The sequence below is a fragment of the Rhinatrema bivittatum genome, chromosome 4 (assembly GCF_901001135.1).
Source record: "Rhinatrema bivittatum chromosome 4, aRhiBiv1.1, whole genome shotgun sequence".
Taxonomy (NCBI): domain Eukaryota; kingdom Metazoa; phylum Chordata; class Amphibia; order Gymnophiona; family Rhinatrematidae; genus Rhinatrema; species Rhinatrema bivittatum.
This window is the reverse complement of record NC_042618.1, coordinates 190,300,347-190,319,375: the sequence shown is the minus strand read 5'-3', so window position 1 is coordinate 190,319,375 and position 19,029 is coordinate 190,300,347. Positions and strand designations below refer to the sequence as shown.

Sequence of the window (19,029 nt, the reverse complement as noted above, 5' to 3'; positions counted from 1 at the left end):
ACCCGGACCCAAACCATCCCTTCATTGTTAAAGTAGACGCCTCTGCTATAGGGGCTGGGGCGGTCCTGAGCCAGCACTCAACATCGGGAACTTTAACTCCATCTTCCTTCTTCTCGCAAGTTCTCCCCTGAAGAACAGAATTACAGTATCGGCGACCGGGAGTTTCTTGCAGTCAAGCTTGCCTCAGAGGAATGGCACCCTTGGCTAGAGGGCGCTCAACACAGGTTCAAAATTTTCAGTGACCACAAGAACCTAGAACACCTGAGTCATGCCCAGTGCCTGTTAAGTTCTGTTAGGTTTTGCTCCACTAGTGGGGAGGAATTAGCAATCTGTTGTAATCTGCTGCTGGATACTCCTGTAGTGGGAGGAGTTAGCAATCTGTTATGAGTCACTGTGCGGAGATAGCAATCTGTTAGTATCTGGCTCCCGTGGAGGGAGGAGTTTAGCAATCTGATATGCTCCGTAGGCGGAACTAGCAATCTTGTTTTGATATAGACTACTGAGTTGGCAACCTGTACCAGCGGAGTGTTTGAGAGGGTACTCAGCTGGAAAGGAATGTAAATAGGTGAATCCTTGGGCCGATGGCAGATGGCAGCGCCCCCACGAGGATATCCTGAGAGAGACCACTGGCTAGGCTTGGGTATGGAGACAGACACAGATAGTTCTTTTATTAGACAGGTTAGTAGAACCACCAGAGGTGGCAGTAGTGAGCTGATATGCCCAACAGGGCTGAAGTCCCTCAGATACTGGAACTGCGATCCCAGGGTTGCTGAGCTGTAAAAAGACTATAGATAGTAAGTAGACAGAGTATGCTGTATACATAGCCAGTAGTAGATGACAATCTCACATATGTTCTTAAGGAGGCTCAGTAGCTGGAAAGAGTTAGGCCCTCGAGGAGCGAGTACCTGGTTCCAGGGAAAGCTCTGAGAGAGCGGTGGTAACTCATGAATGTCTGTATCTGCGATAGCTTCTAGGCAGTAGAGAATCTTCAGAGTATTCAGGAACATGGGCCCTCGAGGAGCGAGTACCGGTTCCTATCTGCAATCTGAAATAGAGAAAAGAGAGCGAGGCCCCCGAGGAGCGGGTACCCCTGGTAAGTCCGAGGAAGCAGAAGAGCTTGGACGAATCCATATTCATATCCGAGTCCGTGTCTGTATCCTTGAAGTGATTGATAACATTGTTACCAGAACCTCGGTATATAAAAAATGTTAAATAAATAAATAACTCAAATCGTAAGCGAAAGTGAAGACCTTATATGTTGGAAGCGGATGACGTCAGTACAGGGGGATGCCCCTGAGGTTCGCGCCCTTGCTGGTACAAACTTCGGAGTGCGCGCACGCCGTACGTCATCAGGAACATGGTGGATCCGCAGCATCGAGCTGGTCCGGGGACTCCAGAGCGAAGCAGCATGGAGATGCCGCGGCAGCAAACCATTCATCAGACCCGGAGGGAGTCGCTACAGAGATAGAGAGGGTGGAGTGAGGGCGTATAGCAGCCACAGACGCAACAGTGCCTTAATGCTCACCAGGCTCACTGGGCATTATTCTTTTCCAGTTCAACTTCGAACTCCGGTATCACCCTGCAGAAAAGAACCTCCAGGCGAATGCCCTGTCTTGCTTCTTTGAACCCGAAGATGTTCCTGAAGAGCCTAGCCACATCATAGATCTGTTTATCAGCAACCATTCCAGTACCATCCAGGAAAACCGTTGTACCCCGCCGGCTGCATGAGAGAGTACTCCGTTGGGCACATGATTCAAAGTTCGCTAGCCACCCAGGATGGGCACAAACTCTTGCTCTTCTCCAGCGCTTTTTCTGGTGGCCCACCATGATCACGGAAACCAGAGCCTACGTCGATTCCTGCAACACATGTGCCCAGCAGAAGGCCCCAGTTGGTCAACCCTGGGGCTTTCTCCACTTCCTGTTCTGGAGGAGCTGTCGATGCACCTCTCCATGGATTTCGTTGTGGATTTGCCTCCATCAAAAAGAAACATGGTCATTTGGGTCATCATTGATAAGTTCTCCAAAATGGCCTATTTTGTTCCACTGCCTGGCCTACCTTCAGCTCCAGAACTAGCACGTCTCTTTTTTCTTAACGTGTTCCATCTACATGGCCTACCCAAGGATATAGCTTCGGACAGAGGTCCCCAGTTTGTCGCCTGTTACTGGCGCTCCCTGTGCAGTAAGTTCGGCATTAACATCAGCCTCACCACAGCTTATCACCCGGAGGCCAACTGTCAAGTCGAACGCATGAACCATTCCTTGAAAGCCTTCCTACGCGCCTACATCAGTGATCGGCAGGACAACTGGGCAGAACTTCTCCCATGGGCAGAGTTTTCCCACAACTCCCACATCACCGCTGCTACTGGGGTATGCCATTCTCCATTGTTTATGGTAGGCAGCCATGGCCTCCGTTACCTATCCCACTGATTGTGCCCTCGCCAGCCGCTCAGACCACTGCTGATACCCTTAAAGCCCTGTGGAATCAGACAAACTTCCATTTGCATCAGGCAGTGGCTCGGGCTAAGAAGTCCACGGATGCCCATCGATGCCCTGCTCCTGAATTTCAACCTGGGCAGAAGGTCTGGCTGAGTACGTGATACATTCGCCTCAAAGTACCTTCCTAAAAATTTGCACCAAGATTCATTGGACCTTTTCCGGTCACCCGTCATATTGGACCTGTCACTTATCAGCTCCGGTTGCCACCAACCCTTGGCATCCACAACACGTTCATATGTCCTTGTTGAAACTGGTGATTCTCTCATGGCCTTCCCGTAAGGCACCCGAACAATCTCATCTGGTCGCTAAGTCCGATACTACCTACAAGGTCTGAGAAGTCCTTGACGTCCGCCGTAGGGGCCGTCTGTGGGAGTACCTCCTCTCATGGGAGGGTTACGGCCCAGAAGAAAACTCTTGGGAGCCAGTCACAACATCTTGGACAAAAGCCTCCTTCTACAATTTCATCGTGCCCATCTGAACAAACCCAGACCTCCAAGAGGGGGGCATATGGGGAGGTACTGTTGCATGTGCCGGCCGCGGAAGGCCCGCAGCCAGGCCCCCTTACCTCCATCTGCCAGCTCCAGTGCTTGGTTATGCTGCTCTTGCGGCCGGTGGCCACCGCCTCTGACCCCGGGCCACTCCTCATACTCCCAGCTCCACTGTGGATGTCACTGCTCTGAGGGGAGATGCCGCCATCTCGCACCGCGCTCCTCCCTAGGCGCGCACGCGGTCATCAACTGTACTTTTAAAGGGGCTGCAGCGGGAAGCTCACCCATGGCCCAGGATGATGATGTCACTGGGTCCTGATATATAAAGCTGGGCCAGTCAGTGCTTCCTTGCCTTGGCAACAGGTCGCCACACTGGTCGCGTCCTGAGTTGCTTGTTCCTGCATCTCCTCTGTGATCCTGGTTCCTGATTCGTCTGTGTTCCTGTTCTTGTTCCTGGTACCCGTTCCTGCTCCTGTGTTCCATGTCTACCTTGCTTATTCCTACTGACTGACTTCCTGGCATTGACTACTGCTTCGTCTGACCACGCTACTGCTTGTCTCCTGGAATTGACCACTGTTTCATCTGACTACACTTCTGCTTGTCTCCTGGCATTGACCACTGCTTCGTCTGACCATGCTTCTGCTTGTCTCCTGGCATTGACCACTGCTTCGTCTGACCACGCTACTGCTTGTCTCCTGGTTTTGACCTCTACTTCGCCTGACTATGATTCTGCCCATCTCCTGGTTTGACCTTTGCCTTGCTTGACCATCCTACTGCTGACTTCTGGTATTGACCTACGCTTGCCCTGCTACTCTTCCTTGCCTGCCACCTGCCCTGACTTCAGCCTGCTCTATGACACTCCTCTTGTCTCTATTTTGAACTTGGCCATTCAGGCTTCAACTTGTTCTTACTCAAGCACCCTCTGCCTGCCTCTTGTACTCATTGTCACCCAGGTCTCCGCCTCGTCCAGATCAGACCACCTATTCCTACTACCGCTGCTGGCCCCTGGCTGACCTCCTCATCGTCCCAGAGAAGACCTTTGAAGGAGGACCTCCTAAGTCCAACCAGCCCCGCTACCCAAGGGCTCAACCTGTGGGGAACGAGGACTGGTATTGGTGAAGCTCCAGCCGGGGAGGAGTTGGAGGAAGAACAACCACCTACCCAAAATATCTTATCTGGCCCATTTTGAATAGGAAAATGAGGGTGACCCGGAGAGTTTTGGTGGGCCCAGTGGAGGATGAATCTTTTAAGTGGGCCCAGGAGCATATACAAAGGGTGGACAGAAAGATAGTCTCTGGAGCACAGCTTACTGATCCTGTCCTTCCCTATTTTGTGATGAAAGGAGCTTTACTTTACCGACTCACAAAGAGAAGTATGGAAGGGGAAGTGATAGAACAAATCCTGGTCCCCAAACCCTATCATCAGAAGGTCATGCAGTTAGCACATAGCCACCTTCTGGGGGGGGGGGGGTGATCTGGGGGAGGAAAAGAACAGGAAAATATACTGGCACAATTCTATTGATGTACCTACATATATTCACATCCAATTGTATTGCTGGTCCTGCCTTACCTGCCAACTCACAAAGCCTGCCAGAGTACAGGCGGCACCTCTCATACCTATGCCCATAATTGTGATTCCTTTTGAAAAAGTGGGCATGCATCTTTGGGGTCACTAGAGAGATCAATTCCAGAAAATAAATACATTCTTATCATACTGGTCTATGCCACAAGATATCCAGAGGCAGTGCTACTACGGAATATGAAAATCCCCACTATGGCGACTGCCCTAATGGAGATTTATTTTCACAACTTGGACTGCTCAAAGAGATCCTGACAAATCAAGATACCCCTTTCATCTCCAAGGTAATGAAAAACTCTGCACCTTCCTCAAGGTAAAAACTCTGTGGACCTCAGTGTATCACCCACAGACCGATGGCCTTGTCGAGTACTTCAATCAGACACTTAAACAAATGTTGAGGAAATTTGTGGATGAAGACGATTCCAAATCTGTGAGGTACCACAGAGCTCAATCGGGTTGTCCCCTTTTGAGTTACTATATGGAAGGAGATTGAGAGGAATCTTAGACATGGCTCATGAGACCTGGGATGATGAAGTGAACCCCAGGAAGAATCTTGTTGACTATGTGCTCAGAGCGCAGGATCATCTAAAAAAGGCTGCGGAGGTGGCCCGCCTATGTCTGAAAAAGACTCAGAACTCCCAAGCCTGAGCTTACAATTGTCCCATGGTCGAATGAGTATTCCACCCGGGGGACTGTGTCCCTGTTCTCCTCCCATCTTCGGAATGCAAGCCGATAGCCCATTGGCAAGGAACATATGAAGTTTTGGAGAAAACAGGGCCCATGGACTACAAAATAGCTCAGCCAGATAAACGAAAGAAAACTCAAATCTACCACATGAACCTCCTGAAGAAGTGGGTTGCACCGAGTCCGGAGTGGTACGGGAGGGAGAGTTTGGTGCAGAGGTCGGACTGGACATGGACCATACCCTAGAAGTTTTTGTTTTACACATCATCCATAGCAGAAGTAAAATTATGCATCAGGGGACCCTGGTCCGCGCCAATATTTAAGCACAAATTTTAAATTTGAACCCAGGAACGCCCATGCCCCACCCAGACCATGCCTACACCCCACCCCCTTTTTAAAATTTTAATTTATGCACGAAGCAGCAGGTATGCACATATCAGGGGCAGCTTTTAAAATCCTTTAAGCATGATAATGCTTTTTAAAATCAAGCCTGTAGTGACTAAATCACTAATGGAAGGTGCAGTCTACAATCTTTTTAAAAAAGCAACGGTGAGGCTGCTGCAAACAAATAGAAGCCTCCCCTCAGATGATTTGACAACTATCATCCCATTTCAAATTTACTGGCATTAGCAAAAGTCTCGGAGAAATTTGTTCTAGTCCAGTTGTCGGTGTTCCTGGAGGAATTAAAGCCCCGATTTTAAAAGCCTGGCAAATGTAAATTTCAGTGTTTACGCACGCGGCAGGGCCTTGCGAGTGCCGCGCGCATTTTCTAAAGGGCCCGGCCTTGCACGTAAACACTAATATGGGGTCTGGGCGGGGTGGGGTGAAGCATGACAGAGCGGCCGGGACAGCGCATGCCAGCAGTCGGCCAACATGAGTAACTTACTTCTGCTCCAAAGGAGCAGTTATGTTATGAAACAAACAAAAAAAAACCTACTTAGAGTTAGTATAGGGGTCAGGGAGGAGAGGGCAAGGGGAAAGAAGGTTAGGCAGGGGGTTAGGGAAGTTACCCCCAGTCCGCTCCTTAATTGGAGAGGTCTGGGAGGGAACAGGGGAAGACCCAATTGCATCGCTGCACGTTATTTGCAAAAATTCACCCCCCTGCGTGCGCCACCTGCAAATACGCACGCGGCAACCTGATTTTATAGCATGCGCATGTTATAAAATCGGCACATCTTTTAAAATATACCCCTTAACTAGATAGCTTTTACTTCAGACTTTGAAGGGTACTGTTTTTTTGTTTTACTTCATTTTTTGGTTTCATTATATTTTTATTTAGTGTGTATTATATGCAAATACTGCACACTAAATACATGTAGTACTTGCTATTTGCACATAGCATGTACTAAAAACCAAAATCAAAAGAAAAAGAAAAATAAATTTTGTTAGCAATTCCTTTTTATTGAAATGACACAAAACAAAACAGTTGCTTTCATTGGTGTTTTCATTTTGTTTGATAACAAAAGCCCATTCCTAAGCCCCTGGGCCAATCCCATCCCCTTTTATTCATTATGGGGTAGATTTTAAAAGCAGCGCATGCGGGTAGATGTGCGTGCGCTACCCGGCACGCACACATGTACGCTCGATTTTATAACATGCACGCGCATGTTATAAAATCCAGGGTCGGCGCGTACAAGGGAGTGCACAATTGTGCACCTTGCAAGCATCTACCCCGCTCCAAGCCGTGCTGCCTTCTCCTGTTCCCTACACTCCCACCCCACCTTCCCTTCCCTTCCCCTACCTCCCCCGCCCTTTCCCCCCTACCTTGTTTTTCTGCTTTTTTGTCTTTCAAAACTTACTTCAGCCCTGGGGCTGAAGTAAGTTGCACGTGCCGGCCGACTACCGGCGCATGATCCTCGGCACAGCGGCAAATGGTTGCTGTGCCAGGAGCTGCTGACCCTGCCCCCACCCTACCCCCAGACCGCCCACGCCCCGCCCCTTTTGTAAAGCCCCGGGACTTACACAAGTCCCGGGGCTTTACGTGCATCGCCGGGCCTTTTAAAAATAGGCCCGTGTGCATAAACTTTTGAAAATCCGGCCCTATTGTTTTACTTTCTACCACCTAAAAGGGGAGGGCATTCCATACATATACCTCCCTTTGTGGGAAAAAAATATTTCCTGATGTTGCTTCTTATATCTTGATCCCTTGTTCTTGAACATCCCTTCCAGTTAAAAAGACTTAACCTCCTGTGCATCCTTAATACTTTCAGATATGAGAATGTCTCTATCATATCTCCCCTGTCTCTCCTCTCCTCAAAGGGAACTTTTTCCCTTTGAAAACTGGCATAAAGTCAGAGAGTAAAAACTACCAAAATTACACTTCTCAGAATTTAAAATTTGCCTCTCAGGGTGGCTCTCCACAAAAAGACAGGGAATATTTCTTTTCATTTTGGACATCTTTGTAAAGAAAGGTTCAGTAAACAATATGGAAAGGGAGAGTGCTGGCTGCCACATCCTCTCAGTGTGCAGTCAATCAGCCATCTCAGATCTCCTCTACAGCTCTTTTTAGTTGAGCTCATTGCTTTTCAATCTCATCTACCTCCTCCTGTCCTGCCAGCACCTCCATAAGCTACAGTTTCACTTTTTGTTTCGATGGTGTGGCAGGTGAGTATTGATGAAGGGTTGGGGAGTAGCAGTCATTTCTAAATAATTCCCTTTTACAACTAGTGCTCTGCAATAGCTCAAGAAACATCAGTCACAGCAACTAATAAAAGAAAGCTGAGTCCTTTGTTGGCAATATCCATCCTAGATCAATTACAAATCTTGCTGCTGAGTCATTAGTTTTGATTTTTTTTTCTTTACAATGACCCTGCAATTGCTCTCTTCTTCTGGGAGCTGATGCCACTAATGACCTCGTATATACTGGATCCACTGGGTATCCTTGCTGTGCTCATAATGTTAGAAATGTTAATGTATACAGCATAAACCAATCTGATTGCATTCAGACTAAGGTAACCGGTAGCACAGTTCCAAACATGGCTGCCCTAAGGGTCTCAGGGACTTTTAAGAGGATAACTTCATGCATTTCATAAACAATGATTTGGCAGTAGAATTTATAACTGACACTGTGTGAGCGTTGCCACATATTGCAGACTACACTGTAACTTACAGACTGTGAGTTCTGATTGCTGTAGGGTTTGAACCAGGGATTATTCAGGTCAGGATGCAGATTCCCTGGCTGGTGGGCTAACATGAGGACACAGAAAAAGGTCCAAAGTCACAGGGGAACTAGCCCAAATATATCCTCCAAAACTACTCCCCAGAGGAACCAGAATAGTTGCATGAACCGTGATTAGGGGGTTACTGGGAAAAAGAAAATGTTCTCAGCAATATGAATGCTTCCCAGCTTCTTGCCACTGAACTTTGATTCTCTGTTTTGACTCTGTATTTTACTTTCTGGCTGGTGACCTGGACCTGCCCTGCCCTGGACACTGGGCCTACTCGTCAGCATTCTTTATTGAACCTAGGTCCAGGAATGAAACTATTGGTTCCCAAGATCCAACCTGACTGGTTATCTGATATAAAATGGAAGTGAATAATTAGACCTATACCTGACCTATATGTCTGTCTGTTCTTCAGGAACTATAAGTACAACCTCCAGGGGACTGGAGACAAATAATGAAATAAAGGTCAGCAGAGAAACTGTGGACGATGTTCACTCGATACTCATGTGGCTGAGTTATGCTGATCTTTTTTCTTTGATTTCTAGCTGTGTTTACGCTGCCAGTTTGTCTCATTCTATTAGTGATTTGTAGCTAGGATCAGTAGATTATTTTCATTATATTAAACCATCATTAGTCATTGATATCAAAGGGTAGAGCTACCATTTAGGAGTGCATAATTTATCTGGCAAATTCTGCATTTTAGAAAGTGTAGTGAAGCAGGTAAGTGCTGTATAACTTACTTGCAAGTTTAGTCAGACGTCGTATGGTAGAACCAGATGACCCTGAAACAACTGCAGAAAAGAAGACAGCAATGTTAAGATGGTAGAAGCTTCTGATGTACTATCCAGTACTGTATTTCCAATGTGGCAATACTATGTACCCTGCACTGCAAAACAGAACCATGCCACCTTACAATAAGTCAGGATTTGATACTAAGCCCAGTCGTATGCAGGCAAAGTTAACCAGACAATTTTGTCCAGATATTCACCCAAATAAGGTTGGGCTGAATATTTTAATGACGTAAACTGTATACAAAGAATCCCATCCTGGGGCTTCCACTGGATGTTTCTAGTTCAGGCTTTGTGTAGGGAGTAAGGAGGGAGCAAACCATTTCTAACCAGCATCTCCTCTGAGGATAAGGAGAGTGCTGCTTCCCACCTGCATAACTGCAGGAGGGTTAGAGAGTAATCTGCCATTTTTAGCTGGATTTTGAGGAAGGAGGAGTGTTAAGTTTTGTGGAGTTCTTCAGCCTTCCTATCTAGGCCCCATGGTCAGATACATCGGAGAAGGGAAGAGAACATCCCTGTTCAGTACCCAACCAGTCAGGAAGAGGTTGTCTCAGTTTTGTGTAAGCAGTTGTTTTGGAGAATTATATTTGGATTGTGTCTCTGTTCCTGACTCTGGGAAGATTTTTTTCTTCTGTCTGAAGGATGTCAGAGAAGAGAAGTTCTGTGTTTCCCATCCTGCAGCATAAAGAGGGACAGCAGTGACTTACTACCGAAGTAGTATTTCTGTTTTGTTTTGTTTTTTTTGTGAGAAGATTTTTGTCTCTCCCTGGGGCGGGTCACATCCTTTTACTTGCTCCCAGGGGCACATAGGAAAATAAAGAAGAGATGGACCCTTTCTTTCCAACTTCATTCGCTGTGTCTCAGTCTCCCTCCCCCCTCAGAGAGTTTTACTTTCTGATTCCAAGGATTCAAGATGTGCGGGGATGAAGAATAGTTCTTATACCCTGCTTTTTGCAATGTCAGCCCTTCCTCTATCCTTGGTATACAGCATTTCTAATTAACACTGTCTCTGCATCCAATAGACACACGGTGAGAAGAAAGGTGGTTTCTGTTTAGATGACTGAATGATATTTATGGTAAATCTGTTTTTATTTTTTAAAAAGCATAAAATAATGAACATTACAAAGTATATATCTGATTACATACAGCATATTTTTTGTAAAACTCTTATGTTCTTTTTTCTATTCGTAGTCCATTTAACTTTTATCCCTCCTCCCAAAACCACCCCTCCATTCCATTCCTCCCTCCCTCCCTCCCTGCACCAATGGGGTTCTTAAATTTATTCAGTCCTTATTGAAGTACATTAAAGATCTTATCCAGACCTTATTAAAGTATATTAAAGATCATCTATTAGATATCTATTCGATTAAGAAAAAGACTTTTTGAGTCATGTGGTAATGTTAGTATAAAAGGGAGCCAAATTGCATTTATTGCTCTTCTGGTTCTGATTGGCAGAGTGCTATTGGTCAGAGTTTCCATGGTTAATAGATTTATTATAGAACGCCAATATATTATAGAAGGTCCAGCCGATGTTATCCAATTTGTCAATATAGCTTTACAAGCCAATAAAAAAACTTTTATAATCAGAGAAAGTTCGTTTTTACTCAATGCACAATTAAACTCTGGAATTTGTTACCAGAGGATGTGGTTAGTGCAGTTAGTATAGCTGTGTTTAAAAAAGGATTGGATAAGTTCTTGGAGGAGAAGTCCATTACCTGCTATTAAGTTCACTTAGAGAATAGCCACTGACATTAGCAATGGTAACATGGAATAGACTTAGTGTTTGGGTACTTGCCAGGTTCTTTTGGCCTGGATTGGCCACTGTTGGAAACAGGATGCTGGCCTTGATGGACCCTTGGTCTGACCCAGTATGGCATTTTCTTATGTTCTTATGTTCACAGCTATATTGGAGGTGTCCACCTCCACTACAAACGTGCAAAGAGGGTCTGGGTGACATAAGAAGATATCCCACAGAAAGGCTTTTTTGAGATCTTCGAAGGCAAGGCAGGCCACCTCTGGCCATTCCACGGCATCAGCCCCTTGTGAGAGCAGTGAGTGGTGCTACTAAGAGAGAGTAATATGGAATGAAATGTCTGTAAAAATTTGCAAAACCGAGAAAACGCTGAAAAGCTTTTAATCCTCTAGGGCGGGGCCAATCTCTAATAGCAGACACTTTCTCTGGGTCCATCTGAAATCCAGTTGCTGACACAATATAACCCAGAAAAGGGAGAGTTTCTTGTTCAAACATTCATTTCTCCAGTTTTGCATATAGATGATTATCTCTAAGGATCTGCAAAACTTGACTTACAAGCTGGCGATGCGACTCCAGATCCTTGGAGTAAATTAACACGTCATCCAAATATACGATAACTGATGAATGTAATAATTCACAAAGAACCTCATTCATCAGATGCTGGAAGACAGCTGGAGCATTGCATAGTCCAAAACGGCATGATGAGGTATTCATAATGTCCATCCCTGGTGTTAAAGGCTGTCTTCCACTCGTCACCGGGGCGAATTCGGACCAAATTATAAGCACCTCACAAGTCCAACTTGGTGAAAATCTTGGCTCCTTGCAATCTGTCTAGGAGTTCAGGAATCAAAGGAAGGGGGTAACGATCCCTTTTAGTGATAGCATTAAGGCCTCTATAATCGATGCATGGCCTCAGAGACCCATCCTTTTTCCCCACAAAGAAGAAACCAGCCCCAGCGGGTGTCTTAGAGGGTCTAATGAATCCTCTGGCTAAGTTTTCAGCAATGCATTCTGACATAGCTCGCGTTTCAGGCAGAGATAGTGGATACACCCTTCCAGGAGGTGGCGTGGTTCCACGTAATAGTTCTATGGCACAATCAAATGGTTGATGTTGCGGGAAAATCTCCATCTTTTTCTTAGAAAATGCATCTGCAAAATCGGCATAGGGCACTGGAGGGGCAATGGACATATGTTAGGTGCACTTGGAACCTTAAGGCAATTAGTAAAACAGAAGGGACTCCACTTTGCAATCTGTAAAGAGTCCCAGTGAATAACAGGAGCATGAAGAGTGAGAGGCGGAAATACTCCCTTGGAGAAGTGTTCCTTGAATAGATGTAATACGTAAAGGAGACTTACATGTGAGAATGGGAATTCGTAGTTGTTGAACAAGATCTGCCAGGATAAAATTCCCACCTGCCCCGAAGTCAATGAAGGCAAGAGTCTCAAACGAACCACCAGGATATTCCAAAGTAATAGGTACTGTACATTGAGGAGCAGAGTTGACACAGCCTAGGAGCAGGTCCCCTCGACCTCCTAGGCTTGGGTGTTTCCGGACGTTCTTTACATTGGGCTAAAAAGTGACCCTTAGTACCGCAGTAGAGACATAGACCAAAGGTTCGGCGGCGTCATCTCTCCTCTGCAGACAGTGGAGTGCACCTCAACTGCATAGGCTCTTCTGTGGAGACTTCAGAGCGTGTTGTTCCTTGATTGGACACTGAAGTCATGGGTCTAGAGAACACGGGAGCTAGCGGCACGGGGCGTCGAAACGGACGACTCTCCTTAGCTCTCTGTTGCAACCGGCGATCAATTCGCCCAGCCAAATCTATGAGCCCATTGATATCATCTGGAATGTCGCGGGCTGCTAGTTCATCCTTGAGTCGTGCTGACAAACCTTCAAGGAATACACCATGAAGACTATACTCTCGCCACCCATCTTCAAGAGTGAGAGTATGAAATTCAATGGCATAATCCGCTAAGGAGCGAGACCCTTGTCTTAATTGTAACAGCTCCGAAGTAGCGGTAGATAAACGTGCAGGTTCATCAAAAGCCAATTTAAAATTAGCCACGAACTGTGACAAATTGTTCAGCAGAGGATCATTTCGTTCCCACATGGGTGAGGCCCAAGTCAATGTTTTCCCATCAAGCAAAGACTTGATATAGGCTATCTTCACAGAGTCTGTGGGGAACTGATTAGGTAGAAGAGAAAACCTGATGTAACATTGATTCAAGAAACCCCGACAAGTCTTGGCCTCTCCGGAGTAGCAAGAAGACGCAGGCAGCTGAGTAGGCATACTGACACTCACCACCGGAGCGGGTAGAGGAACCTGAGGAGCTTCAGGAGGCATGGCATCCAATCGATTGGCCAGATGATCCGCAGTAGCCACAAGTACATCCAGGCAACGTTGCTGTTGCTGTAAACATTGAGCCATTCCAGGGATGGCCTGTAGACCAGAAATTTCCACCGGGTCCATGGCTTGGTAAACTGTTGCGAGCGTAGTGGTGGACCCTTGGGCCGGCCTAACGGAGTGAGATGGTGTGAGAAGAAGTACACTCCGCTGAAGAGACGTAGGCCGGGAGGCGGTGCCAAGTTGAATGTAGAACTGAAGACTTCACCCTGGAAGTCCGAGGACCCCCCCCCCCCCCCCCCGGGAGGAGCCCTTGACATCCTGGACCACTGGGACTTAGGCAATCAAGGGAACTGAAGAGACGTCTTCAACCTGGAAGTTCAAGAAACCCCAGGAGGAGCCCTTGAGGTCCCGGACCGCTGGGACTTAGGCGATCAGAAAGAACTGAAGAGATGTCTTCACCCTGGAAGCCCAAGGACCCTACAGGAGGGGCCTGTGAGATCCCGGACCGCTGGGACTTAGGAGATCAATGAGAGGAAGATGGAAGAATGTGACTAACCTTGGTCGAGACAAGCAGCAAGTGTGAAGAAACAAAAACAGGCCAGCGTCAGAACCCAAAAAACAAGCTGAAGACCCTGAGCTGTAACTAAAGCTAAAAATCTAAACTGGAGTGGAACAAGAACAAGAAAAAATCCTAACTGAAGATCCTGACAAGCAGAGTCAAAAAGCTGCAGCCAGTACCGGCAGAATCCTTGTTGCCAAGCAACAAGACTGTTATGCTCAGGTTGTGAACCCTTGGGCCGACAGGAGGATGGTGTACCTTTGGAAGTGAATCCGTAGGTTGTTCCGTCGGGTGGCGAGGCAGGACAGAAGATGCAGCCAGCTGACTCTCGGCACTGGAGACGAGGCGACCGTGGAGGCAGACAAAGAGTCGTGATGTTGAGGAGCGGAACTGTGTCTTCGCCACTGGAAGTCCGTGGTCCCCCCAGGAGGAGCCCATAGGGACCCGGACCGCTGGGATTTAGATGGACATTTGAGAAGTCAAGGAGTCGAGAGTTTGGTGCAAGGGCTAACTGGAGCTTCACCCCTGGAAGCCCGTGGTCCCCCCGGGAGGAGCCCGTAGGGACCCGGGCTGCTGGAACTTAGGTGGGCCCTTGGAGACGGTGGTCCAGAAGAAGTCCAAGGTCAAGTGCCAGAGGGTCATCGCTTACCAGTCCGAGATCACACACCAAGGGATCGCCGCTAGCCAATCCGAAGTCACACAACAGGAATCACCGCTAGCCAATCCAAAGTCAGGAACCAGGAACACCAAGACGAGATAGGAACCAGGAACAAGGATCCGAAGTACAAGAACTCACCGAAGCAAGCAGACCTGACTACGAAGGACGTTGCCAAGTCAAAAAATGACCAGAGGAAGCCTCCTTTTATACTTCCTCTGCTCTGGCTCATAGGGAACAGCTGTGGGTAGTTAAAGGGATCAGGTCCCTTTAAATCTAATGAAGCGGCGCGGCCATCTTGGATTTCCTCCGCGGAGGAAACACTGCTGGACGCCGCGAGGGAGGAGCAGGGACGGCTCCCCACCCGGCGACCATCTCTGGGACCCGTGCCGGAGTGACGGGCACAGGATCAGGGACTTCCCCCGGAGCTCCCGTGGTGGGTCGCCGTCACGGGTAAAGTAGGGGGCCGCAGTCGTGGCCTTCCACGGCTGTGGAACACAACAGTACCCCCCTCTTTAGGGCGCCTCCCCGGAGGCCTGGGCTTAGACAGATGGTCTCTGTGAAATTGCTCAAGCAAGCCCCGGTCTAAGATGTTTGCCAACAGCTCCCAGGTGTTTTCTTCTGGGCCGAACCCCTCCCACGCTAACAGGTACTCCCATTTCTTCCTATGCTTTCTCACATCCAAGACTTCTCAGACTTGATAGGTGAGGTCATCTTCAGAGGCTATAGGTTGGGGAGTCGGAGGCATGCTGGAAGGCCATGATAACATCAGAGGCTTCAAGAGGGAAACATGGAACATGTTGTGTATCTTGATGGAAGGCGGAAGACGAAGCTGATATGAAACGTCACCAACCTGTCGAATGATGGGAAACGGCCCAATAAATCGCGGGGCCAGTCGCACTGATGGCAGCTTCAGGCGGATGAACTGTGTGTTCAGCCATACCTTTTGGCCCAGCCTGAGAGGCGGGTATGGTCTTCTTCGCTGATCGTCATACCTTTTTGCCGCCTGACTGGCTTTGATCAGTGTGCACCGTGTGGAGATCCAGAGGCGGTGTAACTCGTCTGCAGAGAGTTGGGCTACCGGGGATGTAACTGAAATGGGAACTGGCAGCGGCGAGCGTGACTGCTTCCCATACACTATCTGAAATGGCGAGGATCCGGTAGCCGTGGAAAGATGAGAATTGAGTGCAAACTCTGCCCATGGTAGCAGACTTGCCCAGTCATCCCGTTTCTCGTTGATGTAAATACAGAGGAACTGCTTTAAAGTTTGGTTCGTTCTCTCCGCAAGACCATTGGTCTGTGGGTGGTAAGCAGACGTATAGTCTAAGGTGACGTCGAACTTCTGGCAGAGGGCCCTCCAAAGCTTAGCAGTAAATTGAGTCCCTCGATCTGAAAGGATACTTCTTGGTAGGCCATGTAGTCTGAAGATGTGCTGGACGAACAGCTGGGCCAGCTGTGGTGCGGTCGGCAATCCTGGAAGTGGCACAAAGTGTGCCATTTTACTAAACCGGTCGACGACCACCCATATTTATTTATTTATTTATTTATTTAAGGTTTTTTTATACCGGCATTCATGAAATCGTTCACATCATGTCGGTTTACAAAAAACAGGGGTGCGAAGAATACAACCAAAAACATAAATAAACGTGATGAAGAGATGCAGTTACAATTAACAGGGGCTAATGAACTGGGGTTGTAAGAAATAAAGAGAGATAGAGGAGGTAATTATATACAAGTGTACAATATAAATATGACTGTGTTGCCACTGGATAATGGCAGATCAACTACGAAGTTGGTCGCCAAATGGGTCCATGGTTCCGAAGGCTCTGGTAAAGGATGAAACAAGCCTGGGGTCGAACCGGGGATCCTCTTGTGGTGAGTACATGACTGGCAGGACTCTACGTAAGCCCAGACATCTTTGTTGACCTTCGGCCACCAGTAGTATCAGCGCAGGGCCTCTAAGGTCCAGGATTGTCCTGGATGACCGGAGCAGCGAGAATCGTGAGCCCATGCCAGGACTTGTTTCTGCAAGTGCGGTGGGACCAGAGTTTTCCCGGGAGGGATGGTCATGGTGGCAGACAGTAGGATGCATGACGGCTCGATGATGAACTGTGGTTCATCAGAATTCTCCGTAGACTCAAATACACATGATAGGGCGTCGGCCTTAATATTCTTCCCAGCAGGTCTGTAACGGAGAATAAAATTGAATCGGGTGAAGAATAGGGCCCAACATGCCTGTCGCGGGTTGACTCGTTGTGCCCGATGTAGGTAATCTAGGTTTTTATGGTCTGTGTAGACCGTAAACTGGTGTTGTGCCCCCTCTAGCCAAGGGCGCCACTCTTCTAAGACTACCTTTATAGCTAAGAGCTCCTTGTCACCTATGGAGTAGTTCCGCTCTGCCGGAAAGAACTGGTGGGAGAGGAAGGCACACGGGCGTAACTTATGACTTTCAGAAGTCTGGCTCAGAACGGCCCCTGCTCCTTCTGAGGACGCGTTCACTTCGATGACAAACGGCCACTGCGGATCCGGATGCTGAAGGTACGGTTGTTGCAGGAACGCCTCTTTGAGGCGACGAAAGGTGGCCTCCTCTCCCGGAGGCCAATTCTTGGGGCCACGCCTTTCCGGATCAGGGCTATCATCGGGGCAATGATGGACGCATAATGCGGTATGAATGATCGGTAATATTTGACGAAACCCAAGAACCGTTGGAGTGCCTTTAGTCCGGATGGCTGCGGCCATTCCCGAATGGCTTTCAGCTTCTGGGGGTCCATACGGAATCCCTCACTGGACACGATGCACCCCAGGAAGGGAAGGGACTCCTGCTCAAAAAGGCACTTTTCAAGCTTCGCATACAGCCTATGTTCTCGGAGGCGTTGCAGTACTTGGACGACGTGCTGGCGGTGAGCGGTCAGAGAGTCCGAGAATATCAAAATGTCATCCAGGTACACGACCACGCACTGATACAAGAGATCGCGGAGTATCTCGTTCATGGTATTCTGGAACACCGCTAGAGCATTACAGAGCCCGAACGGCATCACTAAATACTCATAGTGGCCGTCTCGGGTGTTGAAGGCTGTCTTCCATTCATCACCCTTCTTGATGCAGATCAGGTTGTAGGCCCCTCAGAGATCCAACTTAGAGAAGATCCTCGCACCTTGCAGCCGATTGAAGAGCTCGGAGATGAGGGGCAAGGGGTAATTGTTCTTGACCATTATAGCATTCAGGCCCCGGTAGTCAATGCAAGGCGAAGGCTTCCGTCCTTCTTTCCGATGAAGAAGAACCCAGCTCCTGCTGGGGATGTTGACTTTCAAATGAAGCCCCTCTCCAGGTTCTCTTTGATGTACTCTGTCATGGCCTGCGTCTCCGCAGGCGAGAGGGCATAGGTGCGCCCCCGAGGAGACTCAGTGCCAGGGAGGAGGTTGATGGCGCAATCGAATGATCAATGAGGTGGAAGTATCTCAGCCTTTTGCTTTGAGAAGACATCCACGCATAGGAGGCCGGCAGGCCTGGAAGACTGGTGGAGGCGATGGAGCTCTGCATAATAAAATTGCCGCCGGCGCCAGAGTCTACCAGGGCTAACGTGTGGAATTCACTCGCTGCAGACGTTAGCGCCACTGGTAGTGTTAGTGGAGGTGCAGGTGAGGTTAGGCCCAGGAAGAGACCTCCTTCAGGTCCTAGGCCCGGGAGTTTCCCAGTCGCACCAGGCATGCGGCTATCTGATGGTCCACTGCGCCGTAGTAGAAGCAAAGCCTCTCCTTCATTCGTCGCCGGCGCTCTTGGGTGGAAAGTCTCCCACGACCCAAATCCATGGGCTCATCAACTGGTGTTAGGGGGTTTCCCGACTCACCCTTGGGAGGCGGTGAATGGCGAGGACATCTCGAAGGAGTAGAAGTCTTTGTTGTAGTTTGGGCCTCTTGGTGGCATTCTTGGTAGCGCCTATCGATTCGCCCTGCCAGGTCGATCAGGGCGTTCAAGGATCTAGGTAGATCCCGGCCTGCGAGCTCGTCTTTGATTCTGCGACTAAGCCCCTGAAGAAAGATGGTATGCAGACAATCGGGGCCCCAGCCGAGCTCCGAAGAAAGGGTCCAGAAATCTGTGGCGTATTCAGCCAATGTCCTTGAACCTTGGCGAAACTGAAGCAGCTTCGGTCCGACGGAAACTTCCTGAGTAGGATCACCGAAGTTCATCCGGAATAGCTCCCAGAAGTCTCTTAAGTTACTTAGGCTGGGGTCATCCCGGTCCCACAGGGGGGAAGCCCATTCTAGGGCCTTCCCTTCGAGGAGAGCAAGAATAAAGGTGGTCTTGGTAGTGTCGTCGGGAAAGAAGGCCGACTACAGGCAGAAGTGAATATTGCACTGGTTAATGAAAGCCCTGCAGGCCCGAGGTTCCCCAGAGAAATGTGGCGGTGTAGGCAGGCGAATTACAGAACGGCCCCCGGAAGCCACAGGCAGAGACGGTAGCGTGGGGTTCATGGGCCCCAACGCCTCGAAGCGTTGGTTCATGCCCTCCACTGCAG

At 48.5% G+C, this 19,029-nt stretch overlaps 1 protein-coding gene across 1 annotated transcript in view; it reads right to left on the bottom strand.

Moving 5' to 3' along the window:
- LOC115090396 (inter-alpha-trypsin inhibitor heavy chain H4-like) overlaps positions 1-19,029 on the bottom strand; it is a 236,158-nt gene that overhangs the window by 61,814 nt on the left and 155,315 nt on the right. The window contains exon 19 of the mRNA XM_029599426.1: positions 9,151-9,201. Within this exon, the coding sequence (XP_029455286.1) occupies positions 9,151-9,201 (51 nt within the window). The remainder of the gene's footprint in view (positions 1-9,150; positions 9,202-19,029) is intronic.